Consider the following 20,765-nt stretch of genomic DNA (forward strand, 5'->3'; position numbering starts at 1 on the left):
CAGGGGCGCGGCGGCGGCTGCCGGGGGCGCCATTGGCCCGCGTGCCGCAGGTGCCCCGCGCCGCGCCCCGCGCCGCCGCGGCCGCCCGGGGGGGCGATGCGGGTCCCGCCCGCTGACGCCTGCCAAGATGGCGGCTCCTGAGGAGGGGGGCACCGAGGCGCCGCCGCCCCCTCCTCCCGCCGAAGACGAGCCCCCCGGAGGGGCCGCGGCCGCTGGCGGGGCTGCCCTCAGCGTGGCGGGGCCCGCCGCCCCGCCGCCTGCCGCGGGGGGCCCGCAGCTGCTGGCGGTGACGGAGGAGCTGGTGCAGCGCTTGGCCGGCCTGGAAGGCGGCGCGGCGGGGAGCGGCCCCGTCCTCTACCTGCAGGCGGACGGGAGGCTGGTGCAGGGCGCGGGGCTGGGCGCCGAGGAGCAGCGGCGGCTGCTGGAGCAGCTCCTGGCCGCCGCCCAGAGCCCGGGGCCGCCCCCGCCGCCTGGGCAGGGCGCCACGCCGCTGGCCCCCGCCGAGCTGCAGCGGGTCATCGAGCGAGTCAGCAAGGCCCGGGAGCAGCAGAAGCCGCCGCCGGCAGCCGCCGCCCCCCCGGAGCCCTGCCCGGGGCCGCCGCTGGGCAGCATCGTGCAGAGCGCGGCCCAGCAGCTGCAGAGCGTGGCCCAGCGGGTGGCCCTGCGGCAGGGCAGAGCCGCGGCGGCCGCCCGGCTCCTCCCGCAGCAGGTAACCGGCTGGGCGGGGGGAGGGAGCCTGCGGCCCCGGCCGCCGTGAAGTGCGGCTGCCGGGGGAGGAGGGCGGCAGTGTTTTTTTATTTTATTTTTTTTTTCATTTATTTTGCTGCCTTCCTCCTCAGTCATAGCGGCCCTTGGGTGCAGCCCCAGCCGCGTTTTGGGGTGCAGGGGTTGTCAGGTGATTGGCTCGAGCTGAGGCGGAAACGTGAATAGGAAGGAGGGAGCGTGAAGGAGATGAACAGTAACGCAGACCTCATCTTAATCATCGACACCACGGTTTTTTGTTTTTTTTTTTTCAGCTGAGCACTTCTTGTAGGATGTCCTGGATGTGGATTTGGCCAATGTCATTCAGCAGGGTGTAGTTCTCCTGCCTTTGGTTTACTGAAGGTTACAAACCTGCCTAGGTGAGGGCATGGACTCCAGTGTTCCCCAGCAGGCCTGCTGGCAGGAAACAAAGCTGTGACATGGCCGAAGAGCAAACTGTACATGCTTCAGTTGAACAGCAGTGTATGTGCAGGAACACCCATAGCTTGAAGGAAGGGAATCTGTGCTTTGATGTGAAATCCATGCTTTGATGCGTTAAACTGGAAAAGTAATGATGTGCATTGTTTTCTTAATGCTTTGCTTTAAGGGCATGTGTGTGTCATCTCAACAAGTATTGTCTTTATGTATAAATACTGTACTTGTGTAATCTCAACTCTTCCTTTTTTCCACAAAAGCAGCTGGAAGCCATTTGTGTCCAAGTTCAGCCAGGACAGATGAAGGAAGCTGAAAGGCCAATGCCATCATTGGCACCCATCCAGTCCAAAACTGTAACGCTGAGTCAGTCGGTTGGTAGAAGTTCTAGCATACCAGGAGTTGGCATTATTAATCCCCAGATAATTAGGATACAGCCTGTTACAGGAACTGAGCAGCAGCAGCAGCTACTCCTGCATAGTTCTTCTGAGTCTCCAGTTCAGTTCCTGATGCAGAGACCTTTACCGTCTCATGGATCAGTGTCTGTGAAAAAGACTCCCACATCTAAGATGCTAAATGGACAGAAAGCTACACGTGCCACAGTGTTGGCTACGAGGTCTGCAAGTACCGTGGTTGCAGCCAGTTCAGCAAATACTCTGGTACCATGCCTTGAGAAAAAACAAAAAGATGACAAGTTAAAAAAATCCTTGAAAGTGAAAACTCGTTCTGGACGGATTTCACGACCCCCAAAATACAAAGCTAAAGATTATAAATTCATTAAAATGGAGGATTTGGCTGATGGTCATCAGTCTGATTCTGATGACTACTCTGAGTTGAGTATAGAAGATGATGAAGAAGGAAAGGTGAAGGGAAAGGATGCTTTATTCAGTTCTTCAAATTATAATCTGAAACCCAAAATGTTTAAATGTCAGACTTGTGAAAAATCCTATATAGGAAAAGGAGGATTAGCAAGACATTACAAACTTAACCCAAGCCACGGACAGCTGGAGTCTTCACCTCAAAAAATACCTTTAAATAAGCTCAATGGAAGTATATTTGTGGACAATGCATGTGGAATGAGAGAGGAAACAGTGAGTCCAGCACACTTGGATTCAACTGCTGTCACTTTAAATAATGAAAATGCACTAGCTACCAGTCTGGAAGAAGCTATTGATTTGAAAGCTGGAGAAAAGGTAAAGTGTTTTACTAAGAAAAGCTGTTAGTTCTGTGGAAAGTAGAATGGCAGCTTTGTAGCTGCACACTTTACTCACTCATCTGAGTTCCTGTTTACAGCAGTATAAATATTGTTGAAAACCCTGAGGATAGGAATTTAAACACATGGCAGTTCAGTAGGGCATGTCATTATTAAAATGCAGGTCTTGTACTGCTCAGAAATATCCACTGATACACTAAATTAAAAAAAAAATTCCTATTGAAGGATTTAAAAATCAAATTATTGTCTCTTGCAATGTTTCAGGAATAGTATTCTCACACAGGCACATAAAATGTTAACTGAGTGTTCATTTGTTACTGATTTTCAGATGTGCAGTTTTTGGCTTGAAAAAACCTTGTGTGCACAAGTAACATTCTCTGCATTTGGATAAGAATAATAGGTTGTTCAGTTCATAGAATCATAGAATGCCAGGTTGAAAGGGACCTCAAGGATCATCTGGTCCAACCTTTCTGGGTACTGCTATAGTTTGTATGAGGTGGCTCAGCACCCTGTCAAGCTGAGACTTGAAGTTACAGCCTTCAGCATGATAGACAGCAAGACATAATTTGCTCTATCAATTTCTGCTACGAAATAGATACTTTTTCTCTGGTGACACTTCTTTGGCATCCAGCAGTGGACTGCATCTTCTCCAAGAGCAGGCTTTGAAAATGTGGCCTAGCCATCCCTGCCAACTAACCACTTTGCTGAAACCCCAGTCTCTGGGTTGAAAGCTACTTCAGCTGCTAATTTTTTTTCTGTGATGCTTTGTGCTGGTCATGTAAAATTAAAAGTTTCTCTTTTAATATTAAAATTACTAACATTTTCCAGCAAGAGCTCATACAGCTGCTGTCTAGGGAAAAAAATACACTCAGATGTAGCAGTGTCACATTTATTAATTTGATTTATAAATGTGAGGTTGTTCTCAGAAATGTGAAAAGTTACAGCTTGAGATGGCAATGCAGCAAACAAACCCCATCCATCCTCTACACTCTTCTATCATCTTTGGAAAAAGAGAATTGCAGAATCCTGAAGTCTGCTCTCTGTATTACAGTTGTTACTACTCTGTGCAGCATTTATTTTACCCAGGATGGTTGGAATTTAGAAAAATTTCAGTCTCTCGTAGAATACAACTGCTGACTGCTAGATTGCTGTTGTACCTGCTACTTTTAAGGAGCAAACACGGATTCTACAAATCTGCACTTTAACTGATTGATTTATTACAGGTTTGGGTCAGGTAAATACTTTCCAGAAAGAAGGATTATTAAAACTGGTGCATTGATACAGACAGGAAGGCAATCAAAATCCCCGTGTTCAATTTTATTTAGAATTAATTTACTAATTTAATCCCTGGATAGAACTGACATAAATTTGCCATTTTTAGAGCTTTCTTGATCACTAGAGTAGGGGGAGGTACTGAACATTGAGATGAAAATGTGCTGATTATGAAAAGAAGCCTGATACACCTCAGGATTATTGTAAACTCATCTCAGAAATTACTGGGACATTCTTACAAATTCTAGCTTGGAAGGGAAGACATGTTCAGTAAGAAATCACTGCTTTGATCACCAAAAAAACCCCTGGCTTGCACTGAAATCATAAAGCTAGTTTAAAAATAGAAAAACGTACTTGGAGTTTGCCATGCGATCTTAGAAGCTGCTTCTTAGCTGTGTTCTTGCGCAAAACTAATGATTTTTAAATGTGGAAACTGGGCAATATATTTTGATTTTTAGTTAGCAGACTCATCCCTGTTGATGGCTGTTTGGAGTTTTTGCCTTTCCTATAAAGACTTCATGCTTTGATATAGTTACAACATTTTCCTCTGGGTGTTTTTTACTGCTAATTAAGATCTATGTCTACAACCTCTTTTTTTGAAGAGGATGTATTTTACTTCAAAAAATATTAAGCATATTTAACTGACATAAAGCAGCTCTTTAATTATCTTCTCTTAATCTCTGTGTTTTGTATGACATTTTGTGGATAAAAAATGCTAACTTTGAAAATAATGGCAGGTATGTGCTGCAGAAGTAGCAGTCATACTAACGTGTTGGATTTATTCCACAACTTTCTTTGCAGTTGTGCTTGTATCCAGCTTTGCATTTATTTAATATCCTAGTTATCATTTGCATAGATGAAGAAAATATAAAATTGGCTTCTTCAAAACACTAAAATGATGAATAAATACTTTTCCCTTTCTTTTAATTAAGGCTTGTAAGTCTGCAGGAAGCAGACACTTGTTGGCAGAACAACAAAATGAAAGCAGTTCAGGACACCGGGGACCCGTAACACCAAAAGCATCTGGAAAAGCCAGACGACCAAAGAGACGTGGTCGACCAAGGAGAGGTGCAAGATCTAGGTGTTCTGGAAGGCTTAACAGACCTGGTCAGTCCCCTTCAAAGTCACTTAGTAGTGTGTCAGCAGAACACAATGTATTCAGAAGAAAAGCTAGGTTAAAAGAGGTATGGTTCTCTTCTGCAATTACTTCACAAGTATCTTCCCCCACACCCCTCTTTTTTTTTTTTAATCACTTAATTTCAAGAAAACATTTTCAAAAATACTGATTTTTAATTTTTTTTTACATCCTTACGTACTGACAAGATGAAAGCCTAAGATGTCTTCTAAGAAGAAAACATTAGGTTGTCTTTAAGGAAAAAAATACTTCCAGCAGAACATTGGGAAAACGGGAACTCAGTCTGGAAAGGGGCTTTTGACATGTAGATATCCTCTTGCTATCCTTTTTCTGGAGAAGGAAAGTTACTAGCTTCTATTCTGTATTTCCTCCAACACAGTAAAAAGAAATAAACCCAACTGAAGCTGGGCAACGTGAAAGAAAAAAAAACACAACAAAACCTAAAAGAACCTCTTGAGGGAGGATAGAATGGGGATTAACATCCTTGCAACTAACAGAGTTGTTTTTTTTTTGTTTTGTGTGTGTTGTGGAAAATCCTTTTGGGCTACTAAATCCACTGATGTTGCTCTTCTTTCTATGAGTTGGTAACATTTGTGGGAATGAGTTTTGTCTGTATACGGGTAGTAACTGTTTGGAGGTTTTCTAATGTCTGTCCTCTTTTGGAGTTATGTTTGCCTCCATTCTCAAAGCTGCTTAAACATATAATGTCTCTTTCAAAAAATTAATGATATTTTATGTTCTGAACGTGGGATGTATAACCTCTGTAGGCTGCTTTGTTCTAATAAACTCATTTTGCCTTTTGACAGCTAATACAACAATGCGATAATGAAGACTTAATGGAGCTGGCTCTCCCACGTCTTACAAAGCTTGTTACAGTATATGAATTTCTGTTGATGAAGGTGAGTTTTGTTTATGTAAAAATGTTAAATTATTTTAGGTAGACTTCCATTAATATACAGAAGAAGATTCTTTTAGAGATATATCTGAATTTCCTAAGTCAGAACTGTGTAGACTGTAGATGTTCTGCACGTCACTTCAGTCTTACCCAGGCAAAACTCTGGTGGGTCCCTTGATTGAAAGTCTTGATTTTTTGCTGCCTGGTTCAGTGGCATTTTTGAATATTCCATTATCTTCTGACTTTAAGGTTTCTATTATAAAATGTTGAAAAAAAAACCCAAAACAACAAATGGACAGATTTTAATTTGATCTTCTTTCAAATGTAGGGAGGGGAAAACAAACCCTTTTTTTTTCCCCCTCTTATTTTTAGGTTGAAAAAGGGTATCCAGCCAAAGCTTACTTTCCAGATGTGTATAGAGAATTTGAAGACTTGCATAATTTGGTAAAGAAAATGGCTTATGATCACCTCAGTAACTCTGATTTGCTCAGTTGCCAGCAGCCTGTTGAAATAAAAGATGCTAAGGTAATAAAGCAATCTATTTGGAATTGTGACTTTTTTTTGTTTAATTTTATTTATTTTAGATGCTCTGCATTTTTATTTTTCTCTGATAAGCTTTGTCATCCTGCTAAAGTTATTTGAAGAAAACGTTTTTTGATGAGCAAAAATACATGTTATTATAAGAAGTCCAATAACTGAAAAGAAAAAAAATCCATAATAAAATGGCAGTAGATACAATTAGAAATATAAAAATAAATAAAATTCTAACAACACTAAGTGCCTTGAATATGTAGGGTAGTGTGAAGTTGCATGTTCCTGCAGGGTGTATTTAGCAATAACTCCCAATAAAAGTACATCTTGATGGGTTTTTTTTAGGCAGGAGGGAGCTGTATTTACAATGAGTGGCCTTGATTTTAAAGGGATAAGTGATTTCAAAAGGAGGATAAACTGAAAGCATCTATGCAGTTCAGAGTCCTGCTAGTAAATACGAGAAGTGGTGAATGCATTAATAAAACTGCAAATTAATATATCAGTGACTCTTCAGTTTCCTTATTCATGCAGCAGTATCTAGAAAGACAATATAGGTTTGCTGTTCTGGTTGGGTTTTGTTGTGTGGGTTTTTTTTAATGTGGATCTGTTTATCATTATGGATCTGTATCAATCTGTGTTCCCCTTGGTTAGAATTAAATAACTCTTCATACCAAACATATTTTTGTTTTTCCCTTATCTGTTTCCAGTAGCAAAGCCACTATTTTCTATACTACCTGCAACAGATTTTCTAAATATTGTGCTCATTGAGGTACACCAGCACTGAGCTTGCAACTACTGTGAGAGGGGAGCATACTGGAAGACTTGGAGCAGGGATGGTGGAGATAAGATTTTAGTTCTTATAATAATCCTGGTTTAAAAAATCAAGTCCTGTATGGACTGTTAGCAGTGGTTAATACTTATTTTTCAGAATAAATCATGACATCCACTGTCTAAAAAAACTTTCTAGAATTCCTGCGTGTTCATTTGACTATTTTGTACTTAACACTGATGTTTTCCTTTGGAGAAATTAAGTTGCACCAAGTAAAGGGATGCTATTAAAACTGGCAGTCCCAAGATGGAACCTCTTACTTACTTCCCTTCAGTATTAACATGCCTTCTTAATATGGAATTACACTCTTAAAAAAACAACAAAAAACCCCTCTACAAACAAACAATCCTACAAAAAACAACCAACCAACTAACAACCCCAAACAACAACAAAAACCCCACCCAAACCAAAACCAAACAACCCAGCCTGGAAAAGTTGTATAGTAGCACACCTACAGAAAGATGAAGCACAGGGATGGAATGGGGGCAGGGCAGGAAATACTTAATAGTTAAGTGATACTCTTAGGAAGACTTAAATGTTTTTTAAATAATCAAGCACCTCAACAGTGTTTTTTATTAAACTCTGTTTTTGGTAACTGTCTCTAGATTCTATATATAACCATTGTACTCCTAATTCTTTTGAGTTTGCCTGTGAATATTCACCTCCAAGTGAAGGTCATGTTCTGTGAAGATGGAGTCTAGTAGAAAACATGGGAGTCTTTATCCATTGAGCCATGATGACTGATTGTCAGGCTAGACCCAGTGTAGTGTTAATTCAGTTTTAAGAAAACACATCAGTATTTCAACATTCATGTATTCAGACTGGAGAGGCTAACTTCTACTTTTTTTTCCCTACAACTGTTTTTAAAGGTTGCTGAATCACTAGGAATTACAGAAATACTTGCTGGAGAACGAAAGACAAGAGGTGTAGAGTCTTGTTCACAGTGTGTAATTAAAATGGTTAGTGAGCAAGTGCCTGTGGAGATACTGGGACAGAAACGGTTAGCTGAGGTACGGAATACCTTTGTGAAAGTTAAAAATGAAACTAAGACAAACTAAAACTTGTTAACATATACTTAGAACTTACAAAATCGTACTACTGTTATCTGACTTGTGGTAAAGTAAGGCTTTCATGGTGTTCGGAGTCTGGAAACACTCTGGTGGCATAGCAGAGCAAATGAACTAGCACACTAAAGGTGTACTTTGGGAAGACACTTGGCACCATTCAGGACAGAATCTCAAAGGTTTACAGGTAATGTCATGAAATGGGGAAGGAAGAATTTTGCTGAGGTGCTAGTAGGTGGGGACCCCACAGTGAGAATGATCCCCAGATTCTTCTAACTTGTGTTGGAGTAAATGCCTCCTGCTCTACAGCAGGCTCAGATGTTAGAGAAGTGGTTGCTTTGCTCACTGGTGGTAGGTAGAGGTGCATGAAAACAGTTCCTGTCTTTCTAACAAGTCAGTTCAGCAGATACAGACTGTTTACAGCTGTAGCAGGAGACACTATTCTTGAAAGTGTTTTATGCCATACAGCTAATCACAAAGGCTCAGAGAGAAGCTTTGTTGTTGAAGTAAAGGCAGATTGTTTCAACTGAATATCAAAAGTAATTAGTAGCATTTTGGCAGAGTGTGTTTAAATCTTTACCTTTTAGGAAACCTTTAGGGTAAAATCCTGTTTTCAAGGGGAGTATCAGTTCACTGCCATGAAGTGCCCCCAGTTAGTTTGTGATCTTTTCCAATATTGTCAACTGCTATGGTGACAGCCAGTTAATTATCTCTTGTATTGACAGAGCTCAGGGGAGGATCTGTTGCCATCAGCCAAGAGGACCAAGTTAGAAGACATAATGGAGAATGTGAATAATGCTTATGCCAGTCAAGATGAAGTGAAAGAAAAGAGTGGGAATTTGTGTACACTGTTTGAAAAAGATGGTAACTTCTTCAGATTTTCCAATTCTGTTGTGTTTGCTGAGGAGCTGAACAAATCTCTTTGTTCTTCAAGCTACTGTGCTTTTTGCCTTAAGGATTCATTTGTTCACTTGCTTCCCATGTCCTTCAGAAGCAGCAGTTTAACTGGAAAGGCCTCATGGGGGGGAAAAAAGTTCTGGATGATGCAGACCACAGCAGTAGCTCAATTCTGAAAAGCATGATAGTCCAGATACTGATACTACTGCAGTACTATGAGCATAGTAGTGTCCTCTCCTGTGTGCTTCCTGAATGCTTTCTGTCTGTCCTATCCCTTGTAGTGGAGATTGTCCACGACCTTTGTGTCAGCAGTGGGAGAGCAGAGGAAGAGGAAGCAGTGTGCATGTCCTTCCTCTTTGCTCCAGCAGGCTGCACGAGCAGAATCATCAGAGCTTTGTGGATTCTGGGGGAGGGAGAGAGCAGATGCAGGTATCCTGTATCCCAGAGGAGATGCAGGACCTGGAGATTGGATTTGAGGCACCATTTTGCACCACAGTCTGGGTGGCTGCCTTTCTTCTTGTCCCTTCTTTGTCTTTATTCTCTCTGTGTCTCAGATTGGCAGGGTAACAGTAGATTAGAAAGGAAAGTTGAGATGAGTCCCCACCGGTAATATCCCAAAATTCCACTGTTTTTTCATGGGAAAGTGTTGCAGTAATCCAGAGGCTTTAGGATCACCGTTGTGAAAGATTCCAGCCCTTACTCATCTCTAGTATGATGTGCATATTGGTACCATCCTCCTGCCTTGTAAATATCTTGTTGTTGCTGTCAGCTGCTTTTTTTTTTTTTAACCTTGGCATGTCTTTCTGTTGGTGGTTGTGTTTTTGTTTCCCCCCTTATTTTTCTTTCTCTGAAAGGCTCTCTGCATGCCCGTGCTTACTGCTTGTTGAATTACAGTTTTATTTCAGGCTATGAGGTTTTAAAATTTCATTTCCCTTGCTCCTGCTGGAAAGGCTTTTGCTAGTCTGCAGTACCAGAAGTTAGAAATGATCCCTTCTGCAGCATTAGGCCTCCTGTGTTGTGCAGTGGTATCTTCTGCAACACAAAAAAACAACCAAGCAACCCACCTCCTTTTCTGTTGATCTTCAGTAATAAAAACTGACAGCTCATGCTACTGCAGCTTAGTAGTTACTGTTCAGCTGCCTCCTGGGTTTGTGACTTGGCTCTTGGTCCAGGTCAAATAACTGGTAAAACACACTAAATTTCTAGTGTGTGTTGTTTTTTTTACCTTATCCATCACAGGATTGAAAGTGCTCCTGGAGCTGTTACCACAGCTCATATATGTAGTAAATTGATGACATGTCTGAGGCCAGGATGAGCTTAGATATTATCAACAGAAATTTTGTCAAGTTTAAATGTTTTTATCAATTTCCTATGGGGAGTAACAGGGATAAGCAGCTGACAACAACTTTGTGCCTAGTATATTCTTTATCTTTCTGTGTTACTGGCCATATGCCAGATGCAAAAACCTGAATTTGACTCTCAGCCCACGTTGTTTTCAGGATTAAGAGAAAAATTTTTCTTGTAATATAAGGTCCCTTGGTATGGAAATATCCAGTAATATTTAACTATCCAAAAATTCCTTAAGTGTTTTTATATCGGCTTTCTCATTGGAAAGGGCTGTGAAACTCTTGCAGGGTGCTTCAGGTTTGCTCATCTGGAGGAAGAAGGCAGGGAAATAGTCTAGCATTTCCTCCAAAATGATTGCTGAGTCATTTTTTGGATGTGTGATATTAGGTTGCCCAACAAAATTATTTCTTTCATCTTTTCAGGTTTTAATCCATTAAATGGAGAAATTCTGCTTTCAGAAGACAGGCATATCACTTGCTGCACAACTGGCAGTATGTTACCCACAGCAGAGGAACATCATTCACTTGCTAATTCAGGAGTTAAAATTGATGCTGAAAATTCAGGTACCTTCTCTCAGACTGTGAAAATGAGGATAGAGTATTCCCAACCTGTGAATGTACAGGGACCAGAAATGGCAGGTGAGGCATCTCTGCTACATGCTGAAGTTGTAGTGCCTGCTGAAGCAGGTGGCTGCCCTGAATTAGTTCAAGCACACTTTGTGACTGAGAATACAGCAGGTGGACTGTCAGCTCCTCAACTCTGCAGCTCACAGAGTGCAGTGGGCAGTCAGAGCACTGACTTACTCACGAGGGAAGAAAATGGTCAAGATAAAAAATACCAGAAACTACAAGATGAAAACCATAATTTTGCAATCAGAGAACATTCTGAACAACTTCATAATGCTGATATGACTGACGAGATACAGGAACTTGAAAAAGTGTTTTCAACAAACGTTGTGCCAATGAACTACCCACACAGTGCTCAGACTGATCCGCAGCAGAACCCTGTCCAGGAAGCCTCCCTGGCTGCTCATGTGAACTGTGAGAACTCTTTTAAAAACATGAACGAATTTTCTTGTGGGACAGAGGAACAAGAGCTGGAGAATACAGTTACTGTAGATGAAACTGTAGCCTTTGAGATTACTGATGAGAGCCATGATTTTTTGTCTCAGGGACATGAACAGATTTTTATCCAGACTTCAGATGGGCTTATCCTGTCTCATCCAGATACTGCTGTTTTGTCTCAGGCAGAGGGCATTGTTATTGTCACTGATTCCAATGGTACTACAATGCACATTCGCACACCGGAGGGGATACCTTTGGAAACTGTGGAAGCACTACTGGCAATGGAAGCAGATGGCCAAAGTGAAGATATTTTTGCTCTCGCAAAGTGAATTGGAGCCATAAATTAGAAAGCTGTATCTGCTTTCTTCTGGAAAAGACTGTCTCTATAAAATGTGTATTTTTCTAATGTGAATACTGAAATAATTGAAATTTAACTTATTTGTAAACTGTTTCTATGCCCTGTACTTTTTATAACTTATGTTTATATGAATCTAGCAGCATTGCAACCAAAAATTCTAGAATTAACGTCATTCTATTTGCTTTGTATGTTGGGGGTGGGTGGAAAGTGGAAATCTGTCAACCCTGAAACTGTTGCACTATTCCCTTTTGTTACATAATTCCTTTTCTCTCTAGCCATCTAAAAATGCGGTAACTTGTACTGCTGCTGTTCAGCAGCGATGTCCTGTGTACTGGCAAACTGTATATGGGTAAAATAAAAATGATATTAAAAATATGCATTTTCTGTGCCATCGAGATTACAATACACTTTGTTACCCTTTTTTTAAGCAAGCTTTGAATATTCATTAGCATCTAGACTTGATGTCCACAAATCTTCCTGGAAAAACTGGCAGTTTTAAATGTAACCCACACTCGTGCATCCTGGGAACAATGTGACAACCTAGCTGGTCCTTACTTAAAAAATAGCTTCAAACAAGATCCGATTTGCACTGAACTGTAGGAAATGTATGTAAGTATGCTTGTCTAATGCTCAGCCACACCATTAGAAATTGCTGTTACCTAGAGAGAAATGGGAACATGTGTAAGTAGTGATCTGATTTTTCCTTAATGAGATACCAGATTCTTCTTTTACTTTAGTCTGTGGTATTTTTGTTAGACTTGTACTTTTTTCTTTTAGATGATGCAGCCTTTATCAATTCTAAGCTTTGACCTTCCTAGTAACTCCAGACTGCCCTGTACTATTTAATTTCAACAGAAAGGTATCCTTGACTATAATCCCTGCTTCTCTATGCAGACAGAAAACTTACCAAACCACTTACTGCTATCTTGTATTTTTATCTCACCTTTCAGTATGTTGCTAGGATGATAATATTTTTTGTGGAGTCCTCCTAGCAGCTTCTAGTCCAAGGCACTGTTCTTTCAAGAAGCTTTGCAGGTGAAAAAGAACAGCCTTAAACAACCAGTACCTTTATTTTGTTCATGAGCTATTGTAGACGTCACTGAAAACTGGTGACATACTTTTTAGAAGTGTGTCACCTCATTGCTAAATACAGGAGGCTACTGAGGATACAGGTCTACCTTATAAAGATAGGGTACAAAGCAAGGCTCTGCTGGTCTTTCGAAGTTTTTATGGCAGTGAGCAATTCTTTATTGCATTCTTTGGTACTGATTGTCTAGTAACTACAACCGAGGACTTCAAATATAACAATCAACTGCTTGGACCTACAATGGCAAAAAATCTCTGCTGTGATTCTGCAGTAATGTTCCTGTGTCTGGTAGCAGCAGTCCATGATCAAGAGGATCTGTAAATATGAAGACTCCTTCCTGGAGAGTTCATTTCCTCTAAGAAACAAAAACAAACCACAACTTCCACCTGCACAAAAAATTAAAATCTGCTTCAATTCTGCCTTCCCTATTGATTTGCACATGCTGGGAAACACAACACACCTAGTCTTATCTTAAAAGAACAATTCTATAAGTGAGCCAACCTTTGCTCCTTGGAAAATATTTTTCACACATGAAGGTGTTTCCACAGTGACAAGGATCTGACCCTACTTGGATAAATTAAGGTGGCTGTTAAACTAGGTGGAACACTGGCACACCAAAATAGTGAAACCCACCAAAGCTATTCATAACTTCGTATTCTTCTTGAGCTATAGCAGAATTTCTTTTCAAATGCTAGAAATTTCAGGTAAGAATAGAACGCTATTAAGCTGTCAGAAACAGCCTTCTTGTTGAACATTTCCTACTCATGTCTGTCTTCCTTGTGTATTTCCCTTTCCAAGCTTACGGGGTTTCAGCTTGGGACTAATTAAATGACCTTACTTCTCCTACCAGAAATCTACTACAGAATCTCTCACTGTTTTAATTAGATTTTTCTCGTGTAAAATCACAGCCAATTTTGGTCATTTCATCTCCATGTGCATTTTGTGTCACTGTCTTTTACTTAAAATAGCTGTTTCATGGAGAATCAAGGGTAAACATCTGTCAAGGCACAATGACGAGTCAACAGCACTTACCAACACTACATAATTCTGTGAAACAGGAGATTTAAATCAACAATTTACACAGGAGCAAGTCATACAGGCAATGAGTAAGTGAGAGGAATTTGGATTATTAATCATAATGAAGTAAGCAGAAGGCCTAAACAGACTACACATTCTCAACACAACCCAGGTCTGACATTAACAGTATGCTATTCTTTCACCTTTAGGAGTGAAGGAAGATGGTATTGAATTCCACTTCAGCATTTAGCTCTTGCATTAACTGCTTCTCCTGAACATACTCTCTACTCTCTTTTCCAAGAAAGCATAATGAAAAAAAAACAAGCAAGAATTTGAGCCACCTATTCTTGCCATGTGAACTGCTAACCAAAGATACAGAGGGGGCACACCTTTAAGCCAGACTCACTTGACTACAGAAAAAGTAATCCAAGGAAAAAATCACTAAGCCCAACATTAAGAAGCAAACAACATAGGATAAGGACATGACTAAGGCAGGTCTTGCTTCCATTCAACAAGTGCTTTCAGCAAACATCTCTAAAAGAAAAAAGTTACAATGCATGAGAGAGACCTCTTAATCTAATGAGTTGTATTAAACTTTGCCAGTGTGCTAGTTCTGGCTTGGCTCACTCTTCAGGGGTGATGTACCTACCCACTCCACAATGAAACCAAACCAGAATTCACTTGGAACTACATTCCAAACTATGTGGAGTCTTCTGATCCTGCCTTTTGTGCTTTCCTTTCCCCTTCCCCATTTGTAAAGTAAGCACAAATGCACTAGCCCTGTTAAATCATGCAAAGAAAACCCCACGAAAGATCAAGAAGTGCAGAACTACTAAGTGAAAGGGACAATGTAGGTATTTTAGACTGTCAAGACTTGGAGAGTAGTTGCATTCCTTGCTGTAGGTGTCTATGTGCACTGAATCCTCCAAGACCACCCAGCAGTGCTTACCTCTTTCTGATCATAGGGGACTTAGCCTCCTATCTGTAGTCCCTCTATTGCACTTAAAACAGGATAAAGCAACCAAAACCAGATTGTCCCATGTAGAAAAAGGAGTATCAGCTCAGACAAAATAATAAAAACAGAGAAAAATATTTTTAATAAGTTTTACAAAAATTCCACTTACTTGGTAAGCCTTGCAATTTGCCATTTCAGTTTCACTGAAGCATCATTATAAGTAAGTCATGTAACATTTGAAATTCTAACACTGTCTATGTCCTGTTTCCAGCAGCATGGCTTCCAGCAGTAGTTTGCTGCTGTTCTCAATGTATGGCTGGTATAACCATGATGATAAATAGACCATCATCAGATCCTGATCAGCAGAATGAGCAATTTCTTGTACAATTGTTTGCTTGAGTTGTAGTTCCTTCTTGTACATTTCAGAGAGCTTCAGAGAAACCTCATCTGAAAGGGATTGAAAATCCAAGCACACTGACCTGAACATTTCAGCAATTCTCTAAAAGTTAAATTATTCTTCTAATATGTTGATAATTAAAAAAACCCTACCTTACATAAGCTATTCTCCTTCTTTTTACAGCATTAATAATATTTGCACTCTAGCAGATAAAATGCTAAACTATTCCCTAAGCTTTTGGTTATATTTTATGCATTTGTGATTTTGAAGTGTATCCCTTTTTAATTGTAGAATAATCAGTAGTGTTGATTCTCAAGACCCACTGTAAAATTATCAATTATAGCTATTCTTTCAAATAGCTAAAATTTGATTTTAAAATATGGCAAGGCTATACAAAAATACAAGCTTCCAAGTTTAGAGTCATGGTTGATTTTATTTATCTAAAGGTTGTTCTCATATGCTTGTCAGGCACTTCAGTAATGCATGATCACCAATGAGTGATACCAATAGTGAAAACTAATAGTAAAACAAAAGAACAAAAAGTGTAATGTAAAAAACTAATATTATCAGTAGTTAGGTTGGTAATGCTGGCAGAGGGGCTAAAATATATCTATGTAATAACCTTTAATTTTTTGTCTTTCTAAAAAAACCCAAACTGAAACAAAGAAAACCCCACAAATTATTTGTAAAGAGGGATCGATACTGTGTTTCTAAATTAGCCTGAACTATCACTGCCTTCAGGAGGATTTGGTCTTTCATGGAGTAGAGAGTATCACTAAATTATTCAGTCACAATGAGCATTTTAACAGCAGTTGTCTTTGTCATTCTTCCCCTTTTTAAGCTGGCAGCACTAATACATAAGGTTCTCACTAACTTGTGGCAGTGCAGTAAGAAGCAGGGCTTCACAAAGGTGTGACTTTCACTTCACAAAGAAGGCAGCTGGTTGACATGCCATCAGGCTTCTCTTGAATTCAAACACTTTTAAAACTGTGGTAATACCAGCTGAGAGGCAGTACCTTTTGCTATCAAGTGAATGCTAAGAGGACTAATACATTGAATTTTTCTTTAGTCATCTTGACTGACATTGAGATCAGAGGTATTTTAGTTTGGCTGCCTGAGAATTAACTGAGCCACATAGCTTGTCCTTTGCATTTAAGGATTGCATTTCAGTGTCAAGAAACAAGTCAAGCCAGCTAAGCCTACAGCTTAACACTTACCAAGTTGCAAATATGTCTTTCCCAGCAAAGGATGTGGTGGTTGCAGCTTGGACACTGTAAGCTGCTGACAAGCCTAGTTTTATGCTGTAATTGCTGCATGTCAGACAATGCCTGGCAATTCATACAAGCAACCATCAGCAGTAACCCTAAGCCAAGTGGTGCATTCCTGTGTTTATTGATTAGGCAATTATAAAGGAGACAGATAGACTCTCTCTCTCTAAGGAAAGACATCCAGATTAAAGGGTTTATTTTTCGGTACAAAATTAGATTACATCAATGACACAATGCAATTAGCTAAGATAATCAATATTTTACTTACAGAAGTAGGATGTAGGCCATGTATGAAAGAAGGGTGCTGTGCAATTCCCAGCTCCATAGTGGAATGTTTTCAAGTCACAGATTGCTTTAGTAGTTGAAGTAAGCTTTTCCATTTTCAGTTGTATTTTTGTCTGAAAACGATAAGCAAGTTATAAACATGTTAAGGAACATCTCAGGAACATTACACTTCTATAAACAACTTTTGAAAACACACTATTTCTGGAAGCTATTTAGTCTTAATGTTTCTAAGTCCCTTTTTTTAAACTCCAGACAGGAATCAAAGCTACAACTTCTATAAAGATTTAATATAAGATAACATAAGAATTTGAACACTTAAGATATGATTTACTGATTCTACATAACTCTTTTGTTTCCCCCTGCAGAAATATATTAAAGTCTTCTCCCACTTTTAAATCTCCCTCTGGGGTTTTCCCACAGCAATTTAGTACTGGGGAAAAACATCAGACTGCCTATGAAGGAGCATGGCACAAGCCCTATAAACACATGCTTTCTTACATTACTATGTTAAGGTGACTTAAATTTGATTTCAAAAGATCAGCAGCAGGTGAGAAAAGCAGCTCAAGCAACTACTAACAATATATTTAGGCTGAGTTAACAGCTTGCTTTGAAAGAGGTCAGTCCATCCACTTCCTTCATGTTGACCTGATGCTGTGCATTACTGATGGGGGCTAATATTTACAACAAAACTCAGCTGGCAGGAAGAATCTTTAAGTCAAGAAGCTAAAATACAGATATATCTATTAACTCATCAGCTGGTTCAGACTCCTAGGGAAAGAAAAATAAATGTCTGCAGTAGCTATGTTTAGTATCCAATCTAACATGGGCTGCTTAGTCTCCTGTAACTCAGAAGTAATAAAAAATTGCATCAATACACTTGGTTGTCTGAATACAAAACCACTTCAAGGTAAAAACAAGCCAAATGACTGCTGCTTCTGCCCACAGAACAAAATTTCAGGAAAATCTAGCTCCTTTCCTGATTATTCTAAATACTGGACTGGTGTCCTGTATATATTAAAAAACAGATCTATAATTTTTTTAATGGGCCTCCACTTTGGCAGAAGACTATGGAAGTTATTTTTAATAAGAATTTTAAATTACGGCATCAGGGGAAAAAAATATATTAATTTTGCTTCATGTCAAGCTGGCAGGTGACATTAATTCATAGCAAGGTACCCAGAAAAAGAGGCGGGTTATGTAATAATTATCTTACTCTACTGTCTAGAGAGCTTCTGTAGAGAAAATTCAGGTAGGCAAACTAGAAATATAACTGCATTATGTCTGATCAAAGATAGGATATGATGGCAGGTAAAGCACTGCTTTATGCTTTGTTGTTTGTTTTGTTCAAAACAGAGAGAATATTCAGGATGGAGAAAGAGAAAACAGGTGCAGTTTTAGAATGCATTTTTGGTACAATTCATTGCCAGATCACTTCATAAAGGAATTACAAGCAGAAGGCAGATCCAACTTTCAAATCCAACGTTCAAATCCAACTTTCAAATTTACTCATCAAGCAAATAAATGGTGCGCACTAGATGTATAATAATTTAGGATTGAAGCCAAAGAAGTATGAATGAAAATCCCAATTTTCTGTGTATAACAAGTATTTGAGGGCATTTCCTTATGTCGTACTTGAACACACTTGGAATTGATTCACATTGTCTAAGATTGAAAAATAAGCACTACCATATGCTTTAAGGTCTCAAGTAGCTCTGCACAATGATTGTCCAGTTCTTCATTGTATTTTGGAGCTGGCTTTTCAGATCCTGTGGCACTGTTATCACATGCTATCTCCAGTTGGTTGTCTTGAAAGCTAAAATAGAAACATAAGGCAGAGTAAACAACTGCATATAGGTTTACTTGAGCTGTGTGTATTAAAATCCATGTGGTCTGACCCTCCAAAATCTCTCTCACAGGCTGTTCATGAGAATTCCTAAATAAAAATAGTAGGAGACATAGCTAGCCATGTGGGTAATTTGGGCTGGTACCATAATCTTCAGAGGAACATAGAATTACTCTACCTTAGAGGACGTGCTTGAAAAAAACATTGCAGGTGTTAACACCTCTTCCCACTTGACCTTGCGCCTGTGGTGGAAGTTATTAAACCTCTCCTAATGGACAAGGTATGTCCAGGCTTCAGCTGCTCCAGCTGACAAGCAGGTGCCTCACCAAACTCACCTTTACGCACAGTTTAAGCTAAGACATTCAACTGTGAACCCAGAGCAGCTGATGTGAAGACATCTATCCTGTCCTGCTGACTCCCACAGAAGCTGTAAACTTAAGACAGACAATTGCTAAAGAGCAAAAGCAACATCTGGCACCATTAAAGCAAAAACAACTCCTGAGCTTGTACGTGTCAGAACCCTGTCAGACAAAGCCTGTTCAGCTTTCAGGGCTCTGGAGTTAGAGTTTGTCTTTATAGCATGAAGTGCAATAGCTCTAGCAAAGTGGGTTTTGTTAATTTGTTTTTAATCATCACTGTTGTAGTTTTTTTCGCCTATATAAATCACTAATTCTTTCTTAAAATCTGCTGAAATTTTACTTCAGTGAAATTTGTAATATTGGCCTCAGTGTAAATATGCAAGAGAGTAAAGGAATTCACATGGGCTAAGATCTATAGGATAAGATTCTAACTTTGTATACTATATATCTTAAATATCCACTATGCTTAACTTTGTTTAATAAACAGTTTAACTCTTTGCAAAGATAATTACTATTTTAATCTTTATGAGACATAAATGTAAATAGTTTATATAACCAAAAAGTGCAACTGCTGAGTTTGATCTATGAGCTAGCTTAGCCATGTTCCTTCCCCATCTCCAAAAATAACTTTCTAGTGAATGAAAGATTAATTTCTCAATGAAGGCAAGTTCTATGCTGTCTTTACTTGTATGTATTAGCATACTTACTGCTCACTAATCTTCATGTTGACTATTTTGTTTGCTGTAGTAAATCCATTATCATTTAGTCTCTCCCATTTCATCATTAAATTATGCCAGTCTGCTGCATTATCTCTAAGTTTTCTTGCACTGGCAGATAAAACAGGTCGTCTTGGAGTGCCATCAGCAGGGCTTTCTGCTGTAAGAGAAAACAAATTCAAGCCATTTAAAGCACACAGAAACAAATCAGTGTGCTGTCTGGCAGTTATTTACGTGAGTGACTTCCTTGTTTTACTGCTGGATATCGATTAAAGTGAAACGGAATTCATCCTAACGACCTTTGGTCACGAGATCCAATTCCTCAGCCTTGTTGCAATCCACGAGCAAACAAATCGTGTTATTAAAGAAGTGCAAGCGTGTCTGGAGATGTGACCCCGGGCGGCAGCGGTCCCGCAGCGCCGGCCAACCCCGCAGCCGCCTTTCGGTGTGCGAGCCCAGCAGCGACGCACCGGGGGGTCAGAAACCGGGGGAACCACCCGTGCACCCGCAGAGCTCGCTCCATCAACGTCCGAACGACTTAATAATGTCTAGGCGGGAGCCTGAAGCGTTTGGGAGCAAACCGGGTCCGCCTGAAGCCGGGGGGTGCCTCGCCGCGGAGGGCACAGCCCACCCTTCCCGACGCGGGGCCCACGCAGGCGGCGGGGCGCGGATACCGCCCGCTCCATCACGGGCGCCCTCCTCGCCCGCACCCACGGGCCGGCGGGCGGGCCGCTCCCGCTGCCCCGGGCCCCCCCGCTGCCCCTCCGCGCCCCCCGGAGCCAGGGGAAGCGCCCGAGCCCCGCGGCCCCCGCACTCACCCGCCATGGCGGCCCGCGGAAGTGCGCTCACGTCCGGCCCCGCCCAGGCCCGGCCCCGCCGCCCGGCGCCCGCAGCCGGGGCCGCCGCTTCGCCCCGGGGCCTGGCAGCCGCGATGCTGCTGCCCTCTCTCCGCGCCCCGCCGGCAGCCGCGGCCGCCCCGCGCTCCTGAGGAGGTGAGTGCGGCCGCGCCGCCGCGCAGACGGGCGGGGCCCGCCCGAGGTTCTGCCCCGGCTCTCGCTCC

General features: G+C 41.0%; 3 protein-coding genes across 6 annotated transcripts in view; 2 read left to right on the forward strand and 1 right to left on the reverse strand.

Moving 5' to 3' along the window:
* Positions 1-74: 74 nt before the first annotated feature.
* Positions 75-12,146, forward strand: ZNF839 (zinc finger protein 839). The gene is given in 9 exon segments (XM_051622606.1): positions 75-709; positions 1,437-2,366; positions 4,591-4,842; positions 5,600-5,692; positions 6,061-6,213; positions 7,918-8,058; positions 8,838-8,976; positions 10,779-11,731; positions 11,733-12,146. Coding segments are annotated over 9 exon segments (3,273 nt in total). The 5' UTR covers positions 75-127; the 3' UTR covers positions 11,763-12,146.
* On the reverse strand, positions 1,752-20,648 carry CINP (cyclin dependent kinase 2 interacting protein). Of its 4 annotated transcripts, none has more exons than XR_007889805.1 (6): positions 20,524-20,607; positions 19,697-19,865; positions 18,474-18,600; positions 16,771-16,900; positions 15,007-15,284; positions 1,752-1,841 (listed from the first exon to the last, which is right to left on the reverse strand). XR_007889805.1 is itself a non-coding variant. In XM_051622607.1 (5 exons), exons 1-5 carry the CDS (start codon positions 20,528-20,530, stop codon positions 15,082-15,084), a joined length of 636 nt encoding a protein of 211 aa, XP_051478567.1. In that variant the 5' UTR covers positions 20,531-20,648; the 3' UTR covers positions 14,954-15,081. The 4 variants fall into 4 exon arrangements, 2 of the variants coding, with proteins under 2 accessions (XP_051478567.1, XP_051478568.1); XR_007889806.1 differs by lacking the exon at positions 1,752-1,841 and adding an exon at positions 13,061-13,220; XM_051622607.1 differs by lacking the exon at positions 1,752-1,841 and having other exon boundaries at positions 14,954-15,284; positions 20,524-20,648.
* Positions 20,586-20,765, forward strand: part of TECPR2 (tectonin beta-propeller repeat containing 2) — a 44,131-nt gene continuing 43,951 nt past the window's right edge. The window contains exon 1 of the mRNA XM_051622604.1: positions 20,586-20,697. The gene's annotated coding sequence lies outside the window, so the exon portion shown is untranslated. The remainder of the gene's footprint in view (positions 20,698-20,765) is intronic.

The sequence above is a fragment of the Apus apus genome, chromosome 5, assembly GCF_020740795.1.
Source record: "Apus apus isolate bApuApu2 chromosome 5, bApuApu2.pri.cur, whole genome shotgun sequence".
NCBI classification, from domain to species: domain Eukaryota; kingdom Metazoa; phylum Chordata; class Aves; order Apodiformes; family Apodidae; genus Apus; species Apus apus.

Bases quoted from the DNA above. Each gene is read 5' to 3' on its own strand.
- CINP (XM_051622607.1), bottom strand. The intron at 16,901-18,473 runs GTAGTGCTTATT...TATCGTTTTCAG, and splicing joins TTGAGACCTTAAAGCATATG to ACAAAAATACAACTGAAAAT. The intron at 15,285-16,770 runs GTAAGTAAAATA...AATCCCTTTCAG, and splicing joins ATGGCCTACATCCTACTTCT to ATGAGGTTTCTCTGAAGCTC.